At 51.4% G+C, this 19,810-nt stretch overlaps 1 protein-coding gene and 1 non-coding gene across 2 annotated transcripts in view; one reads left to right on the top strand and one right to left on the bottom strand.

The window, feature by feature from the left end:
- Positions 1-19,279, bottom strand: part of SIGLEC1 (sialic acid binding Ig-like lectin 1, sialoadhesin) — a gene marked incomplete at its 3' end in the record, with an annotated part of 26,238 nt that extends 6,959 nt beyond the window's left edge. Inside the window, exons 1-7 of the mRNA XM_015414019.1 lie at positions 19,224-19,279; positions 17,088-17,444; positions 12,194-12,490; positions 10,068-10,331; positions 6,546-6,800; positions 4,750-5,049; positions 1,196-1,450 (exon numbers count right to left, since the gene is read on the bottom strand). Of these exons, the coding sequence (XP_015269505.1) occupies positions 1,196-1,450; positions 4,750-5,049; positions 6,546-6,800; positions 10,068-10,331; positions 12,194-12,490; positions 17,088-17,444; positions 19,224-19,272 (1,777 nt within the window). The remainder of the gene's footprint in view (positions 1-1,195; positions 1,451-4,749; positions 5,050-6,545; positions 6,801-10,067; positions 10,332-12,193; positions 12,491-17,087; positions 17,445-19,223) is intronic.
- TRNAS-GGA lies at positions 11,529-11,600 on the top strand. Its single transcript has one exon. It is a non-coding gene; the product is annotated as a tRNA-Ser (tRNA).
- Positions 19,280-19,810: the final 531 nt, after the last annotated feature.

Here is a 19,810-nt window from a genome sequence, read left to right on the forward strand (position 1 = left end):
AAACTGCTCTTTTTCAAGGACAGCTGTGCCAGAGCTTGTGACTGACCCAAGGTCACATCAGCAGGTGCAAGTGGAGGAGTGGGGAATCAAACCCGGCTCTCCCAGATTAGAGTCCGCACACTTAACCACTACACCAAACTGGCCCTCCCGCTGCCCATGTCCACTGATGCTTGCAGCCCTCTTTCCAGTGTCCTGGGCAGTGTGTGCAGCAGGGAGCACAGGTGGTGCGGCAGGGCCAGCAAGGGGGGGGGAAGGAGGTGCCGGCAGCAGTGGGTGTGGGAAGTGGGTGGTAAAGGGATGCCCGCAGCTGCCCCGTGGGAGTGTAGGCTGACGCCCGCCCTGCCTTCCTCGCTCCAGTTCTGTTACATCCTGGATCTGAGAACGTTAAAAAAGCAAAGACCAAAGGCAGGGTTGCCATTTATGGGTTGGGGAATTCCTGGAGATTTGGGGGATGGAGCCCGGAAAGGGACCTCAGTGGGGTACAAGGCCACAGAGTCCACCCGCCAAGGCCGCCATTTTCTCCAGGGGAACTGACTGCTGTACTCTGTCAATCAGTTGTAAATTTGGGACAACTCCAGTCCTCACCTGGAGGCAGGGGTCATTTCATAGAAAAAAAGGTGCAGGAGCTAATTAGCATAACTCATTAGCATAACTTGCATATGCCACACCCTCTGACATCACTAGAAGTGTGTGCACACCCACCGCTCAGGCGCCACTGGACTGCTTTGGATTGCTAGCTATTGGGGGGGGGGGACGACGTGCAGATCTGTCCTCGCAGAGGAGGGAGAGCTTGTACCTGAATAAAACTTGGTCGTAAAGGTGCCACTGGACTATTTTAGACCTGGGGGCCGGGGGGTGGGCTCTGCAGCTTACCTGTCTGCTTCGTGCTCTAACTGAGGGCTGCTGGGAACAGGGGGTGGGGCTTGTTGCATGTGCCCGCCCCCTGGTCTCTTTACTGCCGGAGCTCCGCTCCTGTGTGCTCCTGCAGGAAATGACCCCTGCCTGGAGGTGATGTGAAAGACCTTCACCTGAGACCCCGGAGACCTTCTGCCAGTCTGAGTAGACAATATTGACCTGGATGGACCCAGGGCCTGATTCAGTACAGAGCAGCTTCATGTGTTCACATGCTAGACCCACCTAGGGCGTTCTGATCCTCCGGACCCCACTGGCACCCTGTTCTTCAAGGAGTACTCACACAGCACGCGGAGAGTGACGGCTGGCGACGTGTTGGTGCCCTTCTTGTTCTTGGCCACGCAGTAGAATGTCCCGGCATCTCTGCTGACTGCGGCTGGGAAGACGAGCGCGTTCTCCCTCCCTTCTTGCAGCCACTTGGCGTTCTTGTACCACGTGTAAGTGGTCCCTTCCTCTGGTTCCAAGGTAGCCAGGCAAGTCAGCGTGACTCTCTCCCCTTCAGGGACCTCTTCGAAAGGATTGACCACCACCCTGGCAGCTGGGAATGCAACCGTGACACAAAGAACGCTAAAGACTTACTTGGCTACTTCATGCTGGTCACCAACACACTCATCAGAACATCGGAAAGGGCTTGCTGGATCAGACCAGAGAGGGTCCATCTAGTCCAGCATCCTGTCTTCTCACACAGGGGCCAGCCAGTTCCTCTGGAGGGCCAACAGCAGGTCACAGAGGCTGAGGCCTTCCCCTGATACTGCCTCCTGGCATTGGGGTTCAGAGGCTGACTACCTCTGAATGTGGAGGTTCCCTTTCATCACCAATGGACCTCTCCTCCATGGATACATATACATTTAATCCCATTTTAAAGCTGTCTATGCGAGTGGCTCAAGTGGTTAAGACACTGAACTGCAAACCGGAAGGTCAGCGGTTCGAGACCCGAGTGTGCCGCGTGACGGAGTGAGTTCCTGTCTCTGGCCCCAGCTCCTGCCAACCTAGCAGTTTGAAAGCAAGAAATTGCAAGTAGATCAAAAGGTACTGCTTCGGTGGGAAGGTCACAGCGTTCCGTGCGCCTCGGCGTCTAGTCATGCCGGCCACATGACCACGGAAACGTCTTCGGACAGCGCTGGCTCTTTGGCTTGGAAACAGAGATGAGCACTGCATCCCTAGAGTCGGATTCAACTGGCTTTCGAGCGAGGGAAACCTTTACCTTGACCTTAACTATGCCTGTGGCCATCACTACATCCTCTAGCAGTGAATTCCACATTTTCCTCACTCTTTGTGCAAAGAAGAATTTCCTTATCTATCCTGAATCTACTGCTCCTCAGCTTCATTGGCTGCCCTCGAGTCCTAGTATTTTGAGAGAGGGAGAAAAAGTTTTCTCTGTCAACTCTCTCTACTCCATGCATAATTTTATAAACCCCTATCAACGTTCTCGCTTAGATGTAGAAAAAGCCCAGCAGGAACTCATTAGCATAATAGGCCACACCCAACAGCAGAAACGCAGTAGCATATAAGGCCACATTCCTGACAGCACAGCTCATTAGCACATTAGGCCGCACCCCCATGTTACCAGAAGTGTGGTCACCCGGCCACACCCACTTTTTGCTTGTTATTCTGTTTACCTTGTTTGTTGTCAAAACCCAGGGCCTTTTTTTGTAGCAGGAACTCCTTTGCATGTTAGGCCACACACCCCTAATGTATCCAATCCTAATGAGTTCCTGCTGTTGGGTGTGGCCTATTATGCTAATGAGTTCCTGCTGGGCGTGGCCAACTCGGGAGCCAGCCGGAACTCCGTTCCTGTGCGTTCCTGCCCCAAAATAGCCCTGGATGCGTCTTTTCTAAACTGAACAGGCCCAGACTCTTCCGCCTGTTCTCATAGGCAGGGCTCTAGTCGGGGGGGAGCTCTCAGGTACGGAGCTCCGGAAGAGAACCTCTAGGGGGCGGGGCGGTCACGTGGTGAAGCCCCGCCCCCTTCTTTACCCCGCCCTCTGCTTCGATCCTCATTCCGTTTGGGAATGAGGATGAAGCAGGAGGGTAAGTAGCCGGGCCTTCTGACACACTTCCGGTGATGTCAGGCGGTGTGGCCTTCTGTCACTTCCGGTGATGTCAGGGGGCGTGGCATATGCAAATAAGTTATGCTAATGAGTTATGCTAATGAGCTCCGGCAGCTCTTTTTCTACAACAAGACCCCTGCTCATAGGTGTTTCAGTTCTTTAACCTTGGTCATCCTTCAATCTTTCCGCCTTTTCCATTGGTACTGGCGCAATGGCACAGGGACCCTTTTGGCCACCTCGCCTAATGAAAACACGGCCATGGAGGTGTAACTGAATGGAATAATAGAAAAGAGCCAGAGTCCAGGAGCGCCAACAAAATTTGTGGCAGGGGAGGAGCTTTCGTGAGTCACGGCTCACTTCTTCAGATACAGCTGGAACGTGAGTCCATCTGTTCCATATATTGGAAAGTGGAGTGATTTCAGAAAGTGAGCTCCTCCCCTGCCACAAATTTGGTTAGTCTTTAAGGTGCTCCTGGACTCTTGCTTGGTGGAACAAGCTCCTATTGAGGTTAGCCAGATGTCCCTCGGGCCAGAGACAGAAGAACTAAGAGAAGAAGAGAAGAAGAAGAAGAAGAGGAGGAGATTGGATTTCTACCCCACCCGTCACTACCCAAGGGAGTCTCAGAACAGCTTACGATCTCCTTTCCCTTCCGCTCCCCACAACAGACACCCTGGGATGTAGGTGGGGCTGAGAGAGCTCTTTCCAGAACTGCCCTTGAGAAAACAGCTCTGACAGAATCTATGATTCGCTTCTTACACTATGAACCTTGTGATCAGTTGAAATTGCTGAAATCAGGTTCCACTCACACAGCCGGCAAACTGAAGAAGTTGAAGGAAACGCATCTTCCAGATATCTAGAATGGGCGTCTTTGCAAAGGCTGTTTGGAATACGTTATGACTATGTGGACTCCTCCTATCAAGTTATCAATTACACTGAGTACATGGACTTTATGTCTTATCTTCAAAAGAGGAAATCTTGTATCTTATGCCTTATTACAGTGACAGTATGCACTCATGTTGTTGTGACACCACCAACTTTATAATTGTTTAATATATTGTTTTGGCAATCTTTGATGGTGTTTTCTACTAGTGGAATTTGTATATTTGGGACTCCTGTAACACTAGTCTTTTCCCCTTGTTGTTTGGATTTACTGACAGAACTACGGCTTGCCCAAGGTCATCCAGCAGGAGCAAGTGGAGGAAGAAGAGAAGAAGAAGAGAAGAGATTGGATTTGTACCCCACCCTTCACTTGGAGTCTCAGAGCGGCTTACAAACTCCTTTCCCTTCCCCTCCCCACAACAGACACCCTGTGAGGTGGGTGGGGCTGAGAGAGCTCTGACACAAACTGCTCTTTTTCAAGGACAGCTGTGCCAGAGCTTGTGACTGACCCAAGGTCACATCAGCAGGTGCAAGTGGAGGAGTGGGGAATCAAACCCGGTTCTCCCAGATTAGAGTCCGCACACTTAACCACTACACCAAACTGGCTCTCGAGTGGGGAATCAAACCCGGTTCTCCCAGATTAGAGTCCACGCACTTAACCACTACACCAAACTGGCTCTCTCCTCCATGGAGACATCCTTACAGACCACCTTAAAGACCAACAGGATTTTGTGGGTATGAGCTTCTGAGAAGCTGACAAAGGGAACTTTGAGTCTTGAGCGCTCAAATCAAGAAAACCTTATTGGTCTCTCAGATGCTGCTGGACTCGAACCTAGCTTTTAAAAAACAAAACAAAACGCCCCACCAGTCTCAAAGGGCTCTCTTCTACTGCAAAGATCGGACTTACTCTGGGCACCGAAGAACCTCGTAGTGGTGGCATTCCCATACTTGTTGGCCGCTACGCACTGATATTCGCCTTCGTCTTCTGGGACCACCTTCTGGATCTCCAGCTTCAGGGAGTTGCGGGTGGCGGTGACGCTGATCCGTTGACTGGGTGCCGAGTGCGAACTGGTGGTTGCGATGAGCTGCTTGCCCCGGAAGAGGCTCAAAGTGGACTGGGGGTTGCTGTCGACGGTGCAGTGAATGATGGCCAGTTTCCCTTCCTGGGTCTCTTGGAACAAGGCGAGGGTGGGTGGCCTTGGTGGATCTGCAGAAGACAAAGGAGAGGTCAAATACATGATGATGCCTTACGTAGAATCAGACCCTTGGTCCACCAAGGTCAGGATTGTCCACTCAGACTGGCAGCAGCTCTGCAAATTCTCTGGTCTTTCATCATCCCCTACTGCCTGGTCCTTTCAGCTGGAGAGGCCGGGGATTGAACCTGGGGCCTGTCAAGCAGATACTCTACCACTGAACCACAGTCCCTCTTTATAGCTCTCCAGGGTCTCAGGCGGAGGTCTTTCACATCACCTCCTGCCTGGTCCTTTTTAACTGGAGATGCTGCCAGGGATTGAACCTGGGACCTCCTGCATGCCAAGCAGAGGCTCTTCCACTGAGCCACAGCCCCTCTTTATAGCTCTCCAGGGTCTCAGGCTGAGGTCTTTCCCATCACCTCCCGCCTGGTCCTTTCTAACTGGAGATGCCGGGGATTGAACCTAGGACCTTCTGCATGCTGAGTGGAGGCTCTTCCACTGAGCCACGGCCCCTCCCCAACAGCCCAACTGGTGCATTGCCAGTTTGATGAGACAGCATCACCCTCCAAATGTGCATCGTATCACTTCTTTCTATCCACTTCTTTCAAGTGGCAGGAAGTCCCCAAAGCAGCTGATGTAAATTTTCTTGGGAAGGGAGAACACTAGAGACTTGGATTTTGATTTAATTTGCACTTTAAGTTTTATCCCCTCCTTTTTTAGCCCTGTGTTCTTATGGGCTTCATCCCATTTTGATAGCTACTGAAATAGCTTTTTAAATACTGTTTTACATTGTTTTAGGGTTCCATTGTTTTATGGTTGTTTTAGGGTTAGTTTTTGCGCTGGTGTCAGTATCAATGGGTTTTATAGTCTGCATTGTGTTGCGATTTCATTGTCGTATTGCTTTATTTTGTGAGCTGCCTTGAACAGCTCTCTGAAAAGGCAAGCTCTACATTTTGTATGGAAATAAGCCAATAAATAAACAAGGGTTCATTATAATGTCAGTTTAAGGCAGGGGAAGGAGGGGGGGAGGCAACTCCAAGGCAGACAGTCCTTAGGGATGCTGTCGGCTGATCCTGCACTGAGCAGGGGGTTGGATTAGATGGCCTGTCGGGCCCTTTCTGACTCTGTGTGATTCTAGGATTCTAACGCAGGGTTCCCCGATGGGCACCACAGCCCACTATAGCTTCATTTTAAAAGGCATCCTGCCTGAAACAATGAAGAGTTACTCTTAGAGTTATGATGTGTGAACTCACTCCATGAGATTTTGTGGTTGGCCCCGCTCAAAAAGGTCGGGCACCCCCGCTCAAAGTCGTAACTAGGCAGACTGTATGCCTTCCCCCCACCCAGCAGGGCTCCTCTGATGTTCTTATGAGACAAGGGTCCCGTTTCTAGTGTTTCTGTCCTGGGCCAGGCCCCTTGATTACCGCACAGCCTCCTCACGCCCTGTCGGAAGCACCCATGCACATTCATTCTGGACACAAAGCACGAAGAAGCAGCTCTGAAGACTCACAGAAGACATTCAGCCCAACGACTTGGGACTTCTCGCTCCCTTTGTCGTTCTGCACTTTGCACAAGTAGTATCCTGTGTCCCCAGCGGCCACCTCGTGAAAGATCAGCCTCCGGGCCGTGCCTTCCTTCATCCAGACGTTGTTCTTGTACCAGCTGTAGTGGATCTCTTGCTTGTCTTCCCCAGGAACATCACAGGTCAACATGACCGTCCCACCTTCCTGGACTTCGGAAGAAGGGCTGACGGACAGCAGGGCGGCTGCAGAGGGAGGGGAGAAGGAGAGGCAAGGAAAGGTAAGGTCCAGTTACGGCTTGTCCTGGCATGTCTGAACTTCTATGGGCGTGAAACGCGGCTCTCCAAGGTCTGGAGGATGGCTGAAATGATTACTGTCCAGCAAAGTTCCCTCTAAGCCGTGGAGTTGTGTGAGCAAAAATTCTACTTTGTGGGCTACTGGCATTAAAGTTGTGAGCAAGTGACTTGGCTACTGCATCAATTAGTTGGCTCTGGAGCCATCCTTCCTAAAAGGTAAAGGTAAAGGTTCCCTTGCTCGAAAGCCAGTCGAATCCGACTCTAGGGTTGCGGTGCTCATCTCCGTTTCAAAGCCGAAGAGCCAGCGCTGTCCGAAGACGTTTCCGTGGTCATGTGGCCGGCATGACTAAACACCAAGGCGCAAGGAACGCTGTTACCTTCCCACCGAAGTGGTACCTATTGATCTACTTGCAATTTCTTGCTTTCGAACTGCTAGGTTGGCAGGAGCTGGAACTAGAGATGGGAGCTCCCTCCGTCATGCGGCACCCGGGTCTCGAACTACTGAACTACTAACCTTCCACAGCCTGCAGTTCAGTGTCTTAACCACTTGAGCCACCTTCCTAAGCGGAGACAAAAATGTGTGAGCCAGAGGCTAAAAAACTGTGAGCTAGCTCACACTAACTCAGCTTAGAGGGAACACTGCTGTCCAGGCCGTCTTTTGGCAAGACTTCGAAGCACATTTGATACAGACCGAAAAGATTTGATTTTACTTTCTCACTGAATATTCATGCAAAGAGTTCCCCTTCAAAGTTGACTGTTTTGGGAATTAAGAAGGGCACACCACAAGGAAGGGAGAAAAAGCCAGAGTAAGAAAGAAAATGCAGAGGTGGCCGTCAATCAATAAAGAAAATGCAAATAGTTTACATCCTTGCATATATTTGAAATCTGCAGGCTCCTGACACATTAATGGACTTTTGCTCTAGGGTTGCCACCCTCTAGGTAGAGTCAAGCAACAAATAAATATACACCACAAGAAACTTTTGTAAATTAACGTGTTTTGTTTATAACTATCTCTCCTTATATATAATTGAATAGTGGGTGCCAAAGTTCTAAAATGCACTCCTTTAGTGTATGGACGCTTGAACTGTCAGTCAGAAGACGCTGGCTGGGTTGACTGGCTGCTTTGTACAGTCCCTCCTAGTGTTTCAAGGTCTTTTGCATATGGAAGCTGATTGGACTTCACTGCATTCCACACCTCAAACTCACCCCCCTCCCCGCAAGGCAGTTGGAATGTCAGTTGCATATGGAACCTTCAAGGTCTTTTGCATATGGAAGCTGATTGGACTTCACTCCATTCCACACCTCATACTCCCCCCCCCGGCAGTTGGAATGTCTGGTGGTGTGTAGGTCCCAGGATCATGTTTTAAAAGCTGCCTGGGGAGATGGGGACCTCAGACAGGTTACAGTGCCATAGACTCCACCCTCCAACCCAGCTATTTGCTCCTGGGGAACTATTGTTGCCAATCTTGGCCCAGCACCCATCAAACCATTCTCTTCAACCCCCTGCTGTGCAGCACACTTTCCCCTAGGGTTGCCAAACTCCAGGTGGGACCTGGAGATCTCCCACTGCTACAATTGATTTCCAGATGACAGAGATCAGTTTCCCCTGGAGAAAATGGCTGCTTTGGAGGGTAGACCCTATGACATTATACCTGCTGAGTCCTTCCGCCCCCCCACCCCGCCCAATGCTGCCCACTACAGAATCCACCCCCCAAAACTCGAGGTATTTCCCTCCTTAGAGCTGGCAACCCTACATTCCCCTCAATGCCTGTGGGTAGGCAACTAAGCTTGGTCCTGTCACCTACTTTGGCCTTTGGGAGAAAACACATTGGGGCCAGTCCTGATAGGGTTGCCAACTCCAGATGGGAAATTCCTGGAGATTTGAGGGATGGAGCCTGAAGAGGGTGAGGTTTGAGGAGGGGTGGGACCTCAGACAGGTACACTGCCATAGACTCCACCCTCCATACCAGTCAGTCCCACATAGGGAACCATTGTTGCCAATCTCCAGGTGAGGGCTGGAGAGCACTCAGAATTACAACTGCTCTGCAGAAGGGAGGGCAGAGGTCAGCTGAAGTCAAAGGGGCAGATAATGGTAGGTTGATGGTTAGCTGGGAAGGAGATGGGGTTGCCAACTACATGCTGACAAATTCCTGGGGATTTGAGGGGTGGAGCCTGGAGAGGGTGGGGTTTGCAGAGGGGTGGGACCTCAGGTAGAATGCCATAGACTACACCCTCCAAACCAGCCACTTTGTCCTGGGTAACAATTGCTGCCAATCTCCAGGTGAGGGCTACAGATCACTCACAATTACAACTGCTCTTCAGGGAGCAGAGATCAGTTCCTCTGGAGAAAACAGTGGACTCTGTCATTATACCCTGCTGAGGTCACCACAGCAAATTGACACTGTTTGCCCAAAGCCAGAGCACTCCCCCAGAGCCTCTTTCTAGATCCCGTTGTATTGCTTTCACAACGGGCTTTACTGCTAGTCATTCTATAAAGTGCATAGTGCGCTATTATAACATCCTTGCCGGGTATATATATTCAGTTCATTCAGTTTAACAATAACACTCAGTTCATACAATATAGCAACTACCAGTCAATTTTGCATCAGTATTTTAAAAGTCAAGCCGCAACGGGAGTTTCCAGAACTACAAGCCTGCTTCTACGTGCACGAAGTCTTCCAAAAAGGGGAGGGAACTTTCATTTATAGCTGTGTCGATGCTTATTGCCAGTCCTTGAGAATGACAGGAGCGCTCCATCCATGAATCTTAGCTGCACAATGTGTCTTTTGTAGGACCGGCTTGACTTTTAAAATACTGATGCAAAATTGTGGCTTGCCTGAGAACTGTGGCTTGCCCGAGGTCATCCAGCAGCTGCAAGTGGAGGCGTGGGGAATCAAACCCGGTTCTCCCAGATTAGAGTCCGCGCACTGAACCACGACACCAAACCGGCTCATAGTGGGTCTCATAGTTGAACCCTGCTGACACAGTCCCGCCTGGAGACCTGGAATTATAGTTGATCTCCAGATGACAGAAATCAGTCACCCCAGAGAAAATGGCTGCTTTGGAAGGTGGACTCCATAGCATCATACCCTGTTGCAGTCCCTCCCCAAGCTCCACCCCCAAATCTTCAGGAATTCCCCAACACAGACTTGGCAACTCGAGGCATCTCAGCAGTTTGTCCACCTGCCAGATGTGACTCTCGCTCTCGATACTCACTGAAAACATAGAGTGTTGCCGTTTCAGCCACCGCGGTCCCAACGGGATTCTCCACTTGGCAGTGGTACTGGCCGTAGTCTTCCCGCCTGATGCTCTGGATGGCCTTCACCTGCCCCGCCCCACAGGCCACCCCATCTTTGTACCACCTGTAAGCAGTGACTTCCGGGTAGCTGCTCGCCATGTTGCATGTGAGAGACGCAGCATCTCCCACGCGGATGTTCTTTGCGGATGGGCTTATGGACACTTTGACGCCTGTGGGAGAATCTAGGAGGAAACCAGCAAACAAGGCCTGTTGGAACGCGGCACCATATATTCACAAACATGGCAAGAATTGCCTGGATATCTGCTGTGGGGGAAGGCAGCCTTGTCCTCAGTTCTTGGGAACAATCCATGGGTGGCCTCAGGGTCAGGAAGAAGAAGAAGGAGAAGGAGAAGAAGAGGAGGAGAAAAAGAAGGAGGAGAAGGAGAAGGAGAAGAGGAGGAGGAGGAGGAGGAGGAGGAGATTGGATTTATACTCCGCCCTTCACTCAGAGCGGCTTACAATCTCCTCCCCCTCCCCCTCCCCACAACAGACACCCTGTGAGGTAGGCGGGGCTGAGAGAGCTCTCTCGAGGACTGCCCTCAAGAAAATGGCTCTGAGAGAACTTGTGACTGACCCAAGGTCACACCAGTGGCTGCATGTGGAGGAGCGGGGAATCAAACCCAGCTCTCCCAGATTAGAGTCTGCACACTTAACCACTACACCAAACAGAATAGGGTTGCCAGCCTCCAGGTGAGGCCTGGAGACCCTTTAGAATTACAACTACTCTCCAGCGGACAGAGATTACTACTCCCCAAACCCCGCTCTCCCCCAGGCTCCACTCCCAAACTGCCAGGAATTTCCCAAACTGGAATTGGCAACCCTAGGAAATAATGAGAATTCATATAAATTGAAACAAATAACTAAAAAAATAAAAGGCTCAAGCCAAGGGCCTTTTAGCTGCAGGCTGAATCCAGATTACTCTGGGAAAGTGCATTCCCTTGCCAAGAGTTCAATATTGAAGTTCAGGGACCAATGAAGCCATGTTCTGGCAAATAATTGCACACCTGCCAGATTCTACCCCACAATTGTTAGAATCTAGTTTGCTACTGATCTAGGCTGAACACACAATTACCTGGAAGTCTTCCACCGTAGGAGGGAGGGGCCATGGCTCAGCAGCAGAGCATCTGTTTGGCATGCAGAAGGTCTCAGGTTCAATCCCCGGCAGCATCTTCAGTTATAAAGGGCTAGGCAGGAGGTGATGGTAAAGACCTCCGCCTGAGACCCTGGAGAGCTATAAAGAGGGGCAGTGGCTCAGTGGAAGAGCCTCTGCTTGGCATGCAGAAGGTCCCGGGTTCAATCCCAGGCATCTCCAGTTATAAAGGACCAGGCAGGAGGTGATGGGAAAGACCTCCACCTGCGACCCTGGAGAGCTATAAAGAGGGGCCGTGGCTCAGTGGCAGAGCCTCTGCTTGGAATGCAGAAGGTCCCGGGTTCAATCCCCAGCATCTCCGGTTAAAAAGGACCAGGCAGAGGGTAACGTGAAAGACCTCAGTGAGACCCTGGAGAACTGCAAAGAGGGGCTGTGGCTCAGTGGCAGAGCCTCTGTTTGACATACAGAAGGTCTCAGGGTCAATCCCCTGCATCTCCAGTTGAAAGGACCAGGCAGGAGGTGATGTGAAAGACCTCTCAACCTGAAACCCTGGAGAACTGCTGCCAGTCTGAGTAGGCAATACCGATCTTGATTGACCAAGGGTCTGATTCAGTATAGGGCAGCTTTGTGTGTGTTCATGTCAACGGGAACCTTACATGTCAAAATGTGCCTGGGGCATGCCTGAAACCAAACCTGAAGAGGTTGGAGATGCTGGAGAGTTGCCAGAGATGAGAGCCAGTTTGGTGTAGTCGTTAAGTGCGCGGACTCTAATCTGGGAGAGCCGGGTTTGATTCCCCACTCCTCCACTTGCACCTGCTGGTGTGACCTTGGGTCAGTCACAAGCTCTGGCACAGCTGTCCTTGAAAAAAGAGCAGTTTCTGTCAAGAGCTCTCTCAGCCCCACCCGCCTCAAAGGGAGGGGAAGGGAAAGGAGTTTGTAAGCAGATCCACTCACGTTTCACCTGGAGCGTGACTTCATTCGCTTTGGCCTGGGCACCCGCGGTCACCTCGCAGCTCAGCTTCCGGTTGTGATCCTGCCAGGAGAGCGAACTGCTGAGGGTCTGCTTCTGCAGCACTCCCCCAGTGTCCAGCTGGACCGTCCTTGAGACACGAGAGGTCTCTGCGTTCTGTCCCGTCCACCGCAGAGAGATGCTGTCGTAGGGGCAGGCGTATGGACTGGAGCAGATGAACGTTGCCAGCTCATCCTCGCGCAAGTCTTCCGGGGAAGCGATAGCGGGACTGTCCGGAGTGTCTGAGGAGGAGGACAGGAAAAGGAAACGGGGGGGAAGTGTTTTCACCCAGTACACGCTTCTCCATCTGTGCCTTCCTTACTCTGGAGCTCTTCTCCATGGGCTGCCCTTCTCCATTCTCTCACCCCGCTTTCAGATGTTCCTCACTGCTGTTTCTCTCCCGAGTCTTTAAAAACCAAAGCCCACTTCTGCCTCATCTCCTTTGGCTTTGTCGGGTTCCTGCCTTCCTCACCCCAGGCATCATCCGACTTCCCTCCTCTCTAGACCAGGGGTGTCAAACATGCGGTCCGGGGGCCACATCAGGCCCCCGGAGGGCTTAAGAACATAAGAGAAGCCAATGTCGAATCAGACCAATGGTCCATCTAGTCTAACACTCTGTCACACAGTGGCCAAAAACACTAGGGACCATCAGGAGGTCCAGCAGTGGGGCCAGGACACTAGGAGCCCTCCCACTGTTGCCCCCCCCCCAAGCACCAAGAATACAGAGCATCACCTGCCCCAGCCTGTGAGTTCCTATCTATACCTTGTGCCTAATAGATGGACCTCTGCTCCATATGTTTATCCAGTTCCCTCTTGAAGTTGTCCATGCTTGTAGCTGCCACCACCTCCTGTAGCAGTGTATTCCATGTGTTAATCACTCTTTGGGTGAAGAAGTGCTTCTTTTTATCTGTTCTAACCCGACCGCTCAGCAATTTCATGGAGTGCCCACGAGTTCTTGTCTTGTGAGAAAGGGAGAAAAGTACTTCTTTCTCTACCTGCTCTATCCCATGCATAATCTTATAAACCTCGATCATGTCACCCCTCAGCCGTCGTTTCTCTAAGCCCCCAGTGGAACTGGCTGTCTTCTGCTTCTTCGTCCAGTTCTGCTGCTGCTGCGTCATGATAGGTTTGCAGCTTACAGATACATACCTGAACAGCATACTCGAGATTGCAACAGCACAGGCATTTCGATGCAGTAATTCAGAGCAAGAGGTGTCAGTTATCAGACATGGGTAAATAAGCAAAACATTGCAACAGTGCTAATATTTTAAGCATGTTTTTATTTTAAGTAAAAAAACAATCCTTTATGTTTGTGCCCTGTATAAAGTTTATTATCTCCGGAACCTGGCATTACTTTTTATGACACACACACAGCCCGGCCCAACAAGGTCTCATTTATGTCAGACCTTGCCCTCATAACAAATGAGTTCGACACCCCTGCTTTAGACTTTCTTCCTATCCTGCTTCTCTCTGAACGCCAGAGACCTGCCCTACCTCTCTGTGACATCAGGGAAGCGTAGCCAATCATTGCCCTCAGCACCAACAAGGTTTTGCATCATCAAATGTGGAGTCCGGTGAAGAATGTGGGGCCCGATTCAGTTTGATAGAACAGGGGAGCGGCCAAGGCTCAGTGGAAGAGCTTCTGCTTGGCACACAGAAGGTCACAGGTTCAGTCCCTGGCACCTCCAGTTAAAAGGACCAGGCGGTAGGTGATGAAAAAAACCTCTGCCTGAGACCCTGGAGAGCTGTAAAGAGGGGCTGTGGCTCAGCGGCAGAGCCTCTGCTTGGCACGCAGAAGGTCCCAGGTTCAATCCCCGGCATCTCCAGTTAAAAGGACCAGGCAGGAGGTGATGGGAAAGACCTCAGCCTGAGACCCTGGAGAGCTGTAAAGAGGGGCTGTGGCTCAGTGGCAGAGTGTCTGCTTGGCACGCTGAAGGTCCCAGGTCCAATCCCCGGCATCTCCAGTTAAAAGGACCAGGCAGGTGATGTGGAAGACCGCGGCCTGAGACTTCATCAGGGTCATGACACGGAGGCAACCAATAGCACACCACCTCAGAATGTCTCTTGCCTTGATGCAACCCGATGGCAAAAAACAACAATATGGCCGGATTCGGGATAAGGCGGCTTCATATCTGTTTAATAGCGCTGCGTTGTGCCATGCTGATACCCGAATAGATTTCATAGGGGTTTTTGAACCCTGGGGATTAGACGATTTATGGGAACTCATTCGTTTTCATCCGGAAAAACGGGACAGGGCAATTGCTGGTTTTCTCATCAGGGCAAAAAGAGCAGCTTTGGTATGTGTGGGTTGGAGAGAGGATCGATTCTCTCCCCTGTTCTGCAACTGAGATTGAATGCAGGATCCTTGTGGCAGACACGAGGGTGCGTTCAGACGGGCCGTTTCTGGCGGCATAAACTGTACCGGTTGGAACCGGTGCAGTTTCTGGCGGCATAAACGCGATCACACTTACCTCCCTCACAGCGGAAGCCATCGCAATACGCCCGTCCACACTCATCTTCAGGGTTTTTTTAACTTAGTTTGTGCATGCGCATAGGCAGCCATCCATAGAATGGCGATCTTCGCCCTTTCCTTTTCTTTTTATACAAACGGCAGGGCGAAGCTTCGCCCAAGCGCATATCGCCATCCTTTAAAAGAAAATGGCGGCCGAAAATCGGAAGCCTGAGGCTTCTGAACGGAAGTAGCTGTGCAACGGTGGAGAGCGATCAGACGGTGAGGTACAGCGTTTACAACTGTTGCACTCAGGATACCACCACTTGGGGACCTAGTGCCAGAGTGCAACGGTGTAAAGGGCTTTACACCGGTTAGGGACAGGAGGCAGATGTTCGCCGTCTGAACGCCGGTGAGTACAACGATTGCAACCGGCACCTATACCAATGTAAAGCCCCCATCTGAACGCACCCTCAGAGAGAGAAAAAAACTGAAAAAGACAATGGATCCAATCACAGCAGTATAGTATTGTATAGCGGTTAGAGCAGAGGTGTCAAACGTGAGGCCCAGGGGCCAGAACCGGCCCGTCCAGGGCTCTTCTGCGGCCCACGAACAACCGGTGCAAGGGAGGTAACCGGAGGCTGCTTGGGCAAGGCTCCCTCTAAGGTGTGGAGTCTTGTGAGCAAAAATTCTACCTTGTGAGCTCCTGGCATGAAAGTTGTGAGCGAGCGATTTGGCTGCTGCATAAATTAGTTTGCTCTGGAGCCCCCATCCTTCCTGAGCTAACGCAAAAATGTGTGAGCCGGAGGCTAAAAACCTGTGAGCTGGCTCACACCGACTCAGCTTAGAGGGGACACTGGAGTGGCGTGGGCGGAACCACTCTGACTGTGGCTTCAGCATGGCGGAACAGCCTCACCTGACTCTGCAGCCGTCGAGCAGCGTGGGAGTGTCTGCCCACGGCTGCACTGCTGGCTCTCCTGTCTGCCCACGTGGGTTCTTCTCTACACCCCCGCCCAGCCCAGGGGGCCTTGTAGTGAGGATACAACAACTCAGAGTTTACCATCTGCTGTCCTTTATGTAGTTTATATCCCTGGTACCTGGCATGACGCTTTATGGCACACCTGGCCCGGCAAAGTGACATTTATGTCAGATGCGGCTCTCGCAACAAATGAGTTTGACACCTCTGGGTTGGAGCATCAGACTGGGAGAACCAGCTCCAGATCCACAAGGCTCGTGGGGTAACCAGGGGTGGGTCTGTCTCTCTGTCTCTGTCTGTCTGTCTCTCTCTCTCAGTTTCTCCCTCTCTGTCTCTCTCTCTCTGTTGCTGTCTCTCTGCCTGTCTGCCTCTTTCTCAGTCTCTCTCTCAGTTTCTATGTCTGTCTGTCTGTCTCCCTCTCTCTCTGTGTTTCTCTGTCTCTCTGTTTCTCTCTCTCTGTCTCTCAGTCTCTCTGTCTCGCTGTCTCGCTGTCTGTCTCGCTGTCTCTCTCTCAGTCTCTCTCTCAGTCTCTCTCGCTCTCTGTTTCTCGGTTTCTCTGTCTCTCTGTCTGTCTCTCTGTCTCTGTCTGTCTGTCTGTCTCACTGTCTGTCTGTCTGTCTGTCTCTCTGGGCAATTTCTCACTAAAGCTGCCTTGCAGTGCAGCCGCCATTTGCCTCGACACAAACATGTCAATTTCATACCAGAAGCTGGGGGCTGCATTTTGACTCGCAGCTTCGCCCGATTTCCTCCGCAGTTTCGTGATCAGTCTCTCTGTCTGTCTCGCTCTCTGTCTGTCTGTCTCAGTCTCTCTCTCTCTCTCTGTCTCTCTCTGTCTCTGTCTGTCTCTGTCTCTCAGTCTCGCTGTCTGTCTCTCTGTGTCTCTCTGTGTCTCTCAGTCTCGCTGTCTGTCTGTCTCTCTCTCTCTGTCTCTCTCTGTCTCTCAGTCTCGCTGTCTGTCTGTCTCTCTCTGTCTGTCTCTGTCTCTCTGTCTCTGTCTCTCTCAGTCTCTCTGTCTGTCTCTTTCTCTCAGTCTCTCTCTCTCTGTTTCTCTGTCTATCTCTGTCTGTCTCTCAGTCTCGCTGTCTGTCTGTCTGTCTCTCTCTCTGTCTCTCTATCTCTGTCTGTCTCTCAGTCTCGCTGTCTGTCTCGCTGTCTGTCTGTCTCTCAGTCTCTCTCTCTGTCTGTCTCTCTCTGTCTATCTCACTGTCTGTCTCGCTGTCTCTCTCTCAGTCTCTCTCAGTCTCTCTCTCTCTCACAGACACACATGCACAAACACATCCTCTTTCAGTAACCTCACAGGGTTGTTGTGAGATAAAAGGGTAGGGGGGAGGGATCGTGTCCACTGCCTGAACGTCCTTGTAAGAAGGGCAAGCCACAACCTGTACCCTCCGGGATAGAGACCCTGCCTGCTTACCAGTGACCGTCAGCTCAACTCCTTGCTGATCCAACCAGCGGTTTTTCTCATCGATTTCAAACCGGAAGACATATTTGCCGCTGTCCTTTGTCTGGGTGCTCCTCAGGAGGAGGGTGCAGTTGCGCTCCCTGAGCGGGTCTCCGAGCAGTTCTGCGCGGCCTTGGAACTGAGCGTCCACGGCGTCCGGAGTCGAGGAATGGAAAACCGGAATGCGCTGCCCCCCGTTATCTTTGTACCAGATGGATGTGATGCTCTCCGGGGTGTTCACAGGGTAGTCGAAGGTGCAGGGGATCAGGACACACGAACCTTGGACACTCCGCAGACTCCTGGGGTACGTGACGCTCCATGAGGCCAAGGCTGGAGGGAGGCAGAATGCAAGGCGATGGCCAGGGGTCATTTCGCAGAAAAAGAGGTGCAGGAGCTCATTAGCATAACTCATTAGCATAACTTATTTGCATATGCCACACCCCCTGACATCACCGGACGTGTGTCAGAAGGCAACACCCACCGCCAGTTCTTATTTTTGTTTTGTTTACTTATAACCTATCCTGTGATATTACGTTGAAGAAAAAGAAGGAGAAGAAGGAGAAGAGGTAGAGGAAGAGGAGGAGGAGGAGGAGAAAGAAGAAGGAGAAGAGGAGGAGGAAGAGGAAGAAGCAGAAGAAGAAGAGGTTGGATTTATACCCTGCCCTTCACTACCCAAAGGTGTCTCAGAGCGGCTTACAAACTCCTTTCCCTTCCCCTCCCCACCTCAGACACCCTGTGAGGCAGGTGGGGCTGAGAGAGCTCTGACAGAAATGGCTCTGTTTTAAGGACAGCTCTTATCAGAGCTATGGCTTGCCCAAGGTCATCCAGCAGGTGCAAGTGGAGGAGTGCAGGAATCAAACCCGGTTCTCCCAGATTAGAGTCCACGCACTTAACCACTGCACCAAACTGGCTCTCCACACCCCAACATTAGAACTAATCTCCAGACTACAGAGATCAGTTCCCCTGAAGAAAATGGTGGCTTTGTGGAGTGGGCTGTATGTTACTATACCCTGCTGAGGTCCCCCCCCAAAAATCCTGTCCTCCCCAGGATGGGTAGAAGGGACTCTGGGGAAGGGAGGGACGCCAGTGTGGATGTGAAGCCACAGAGTCCACCCTCTGAAGCTATTTCCTCCAGCTCAACGGATCTCTATAATATGCACCTAAGTTGTAAATCTGGGGGGACTCCAGGTCTCACCGGGAGGTTGGCAACCTGAGGTTTGTATCAGGATTTCTTTCTGGGTCCAAGAAGGCAAAATTCAGTCCCATGGGCTAACTTCCGGATTCGCTTCAAAGTACTGGTGTTTTCCTTTAAAGCCCTACATGGCCAGGGTACGGCATACCTGAGGGACCGCCTTTCCCCATACAGGCCCCAAAGAGCACTTTGGTCGGGTCACAACACCGCCTAGTGACCCCGGGCCCTATAGAGGCCAGGCTTGCTGCCACAAGGGCCAGGTCCTTCTCGGTGGCTCCTACCTGGTGGAATGAGCTCCCGGAGGAGATCAGGGCCCTGCAGGACCTCTTACAGTTCCGCAAGGCCTGAAAGACAGAGCTCTTCCGCCAGGCTTTTGAGTAGGAGCCGCCGCCGCCACTATTACCACCATCGTCCACTGCAGAGCAGTTCCGCCGGGGTGGGCTGATTAGCCACCAGGAACATCTTGGCCCATGGCCTTCCCCCCTTTCTTCTGATCTCACTGTGATGTACAATAATGAGTATTTTAATCGTCGATGTATCCTGTAAAATATGAATTTTGGTTTTAAGTGGTTCATCTGTGTAGTTTTATCGCACCTTGGGTGCCTTAATTGTTTTAATCCTGTTGTATTTTATTGCACGGTTGTGCCTATGTAAGCCCCCCTGAGCCCGCGCACGGGGAGGGCGGGGTATAAATGAAAATAAATAAATAAATAAATAAATAAACTTCAGGACAGAGAAATGGTATGGAGGAAAAGCATAACCCTGCGGCACAGTTGTGATCTGAACTGGGTCCCACACGTCGGGTACGTGAATGAAAAAATCCCTGGGAATTCCGTCCCTTGTCTGATCCAGCCCTTGGTGGTCTCCCGCCCCGATGCTCCGCCTCATTCATGAGCAGATGTACCAAGCAATCGTACCTCGCAGAACACAAAGAGCAAGTTCTAGAAGGAGCAGGAGCCTGGTCATGGCGATTCCTGGGAGCAAATCCAAATCCTGGAGAGGGAAAATGCAGAATTAGATGCAAGGACATCAACCCAAAGAGCGAGATACCTGTGACTTTATGAGTTACTCATAATCTACATTAGGGGTATGTGTTTAGCAACAAATGCCCAGAAATTATTGTAACCCATTGGAATTGACAAATCATCAACAGTTTGGTGTCGTGGTTAAGTGTGCGGATTCTAATCTGGGAGAACCGGGTTTGATTCCCCACTCCTCCACTCCTAGCTGCTGGATGGCCTTGGGGAAGCCACAGTTCCGTCAGAGCTCTCAAAGACACTTCTGGAAAGAGCTCTCTCAGCGCCACCTACCTCACAGGCTGTCTGTTGAGGGGAGGGGAAGGGAAAGGAGTTTGTAAACCGCTCTGAGACTCCAGGTGAAGGGCAGGGCATAAATCCGATCTTCTCTTCTTCTTCTCTTCAGAAACCATCAGATCTGGCTGCTATTAGCTGCTACCCTGGACCCCGCTCTTTGTTTCAAAATTCAAGATGGCTGGGGGGAAGTG

This window comes from Gekko japonicus, unplaced genomic scaffold (assembly GCF_001447785.1).
Source record: "Gekko japonicus isolate JY-2015 unplaced genomic scaffold, Gekko_japonicus_V1.1 scaffold2662, whole genome shotgun sequence".
Classification (NCBI taxonomy): Eukaryota; Metazoa; Chordata; class Lepidosauria; order Squamata; family Gekkonidae; genus Gekko; species Gekko japonicus.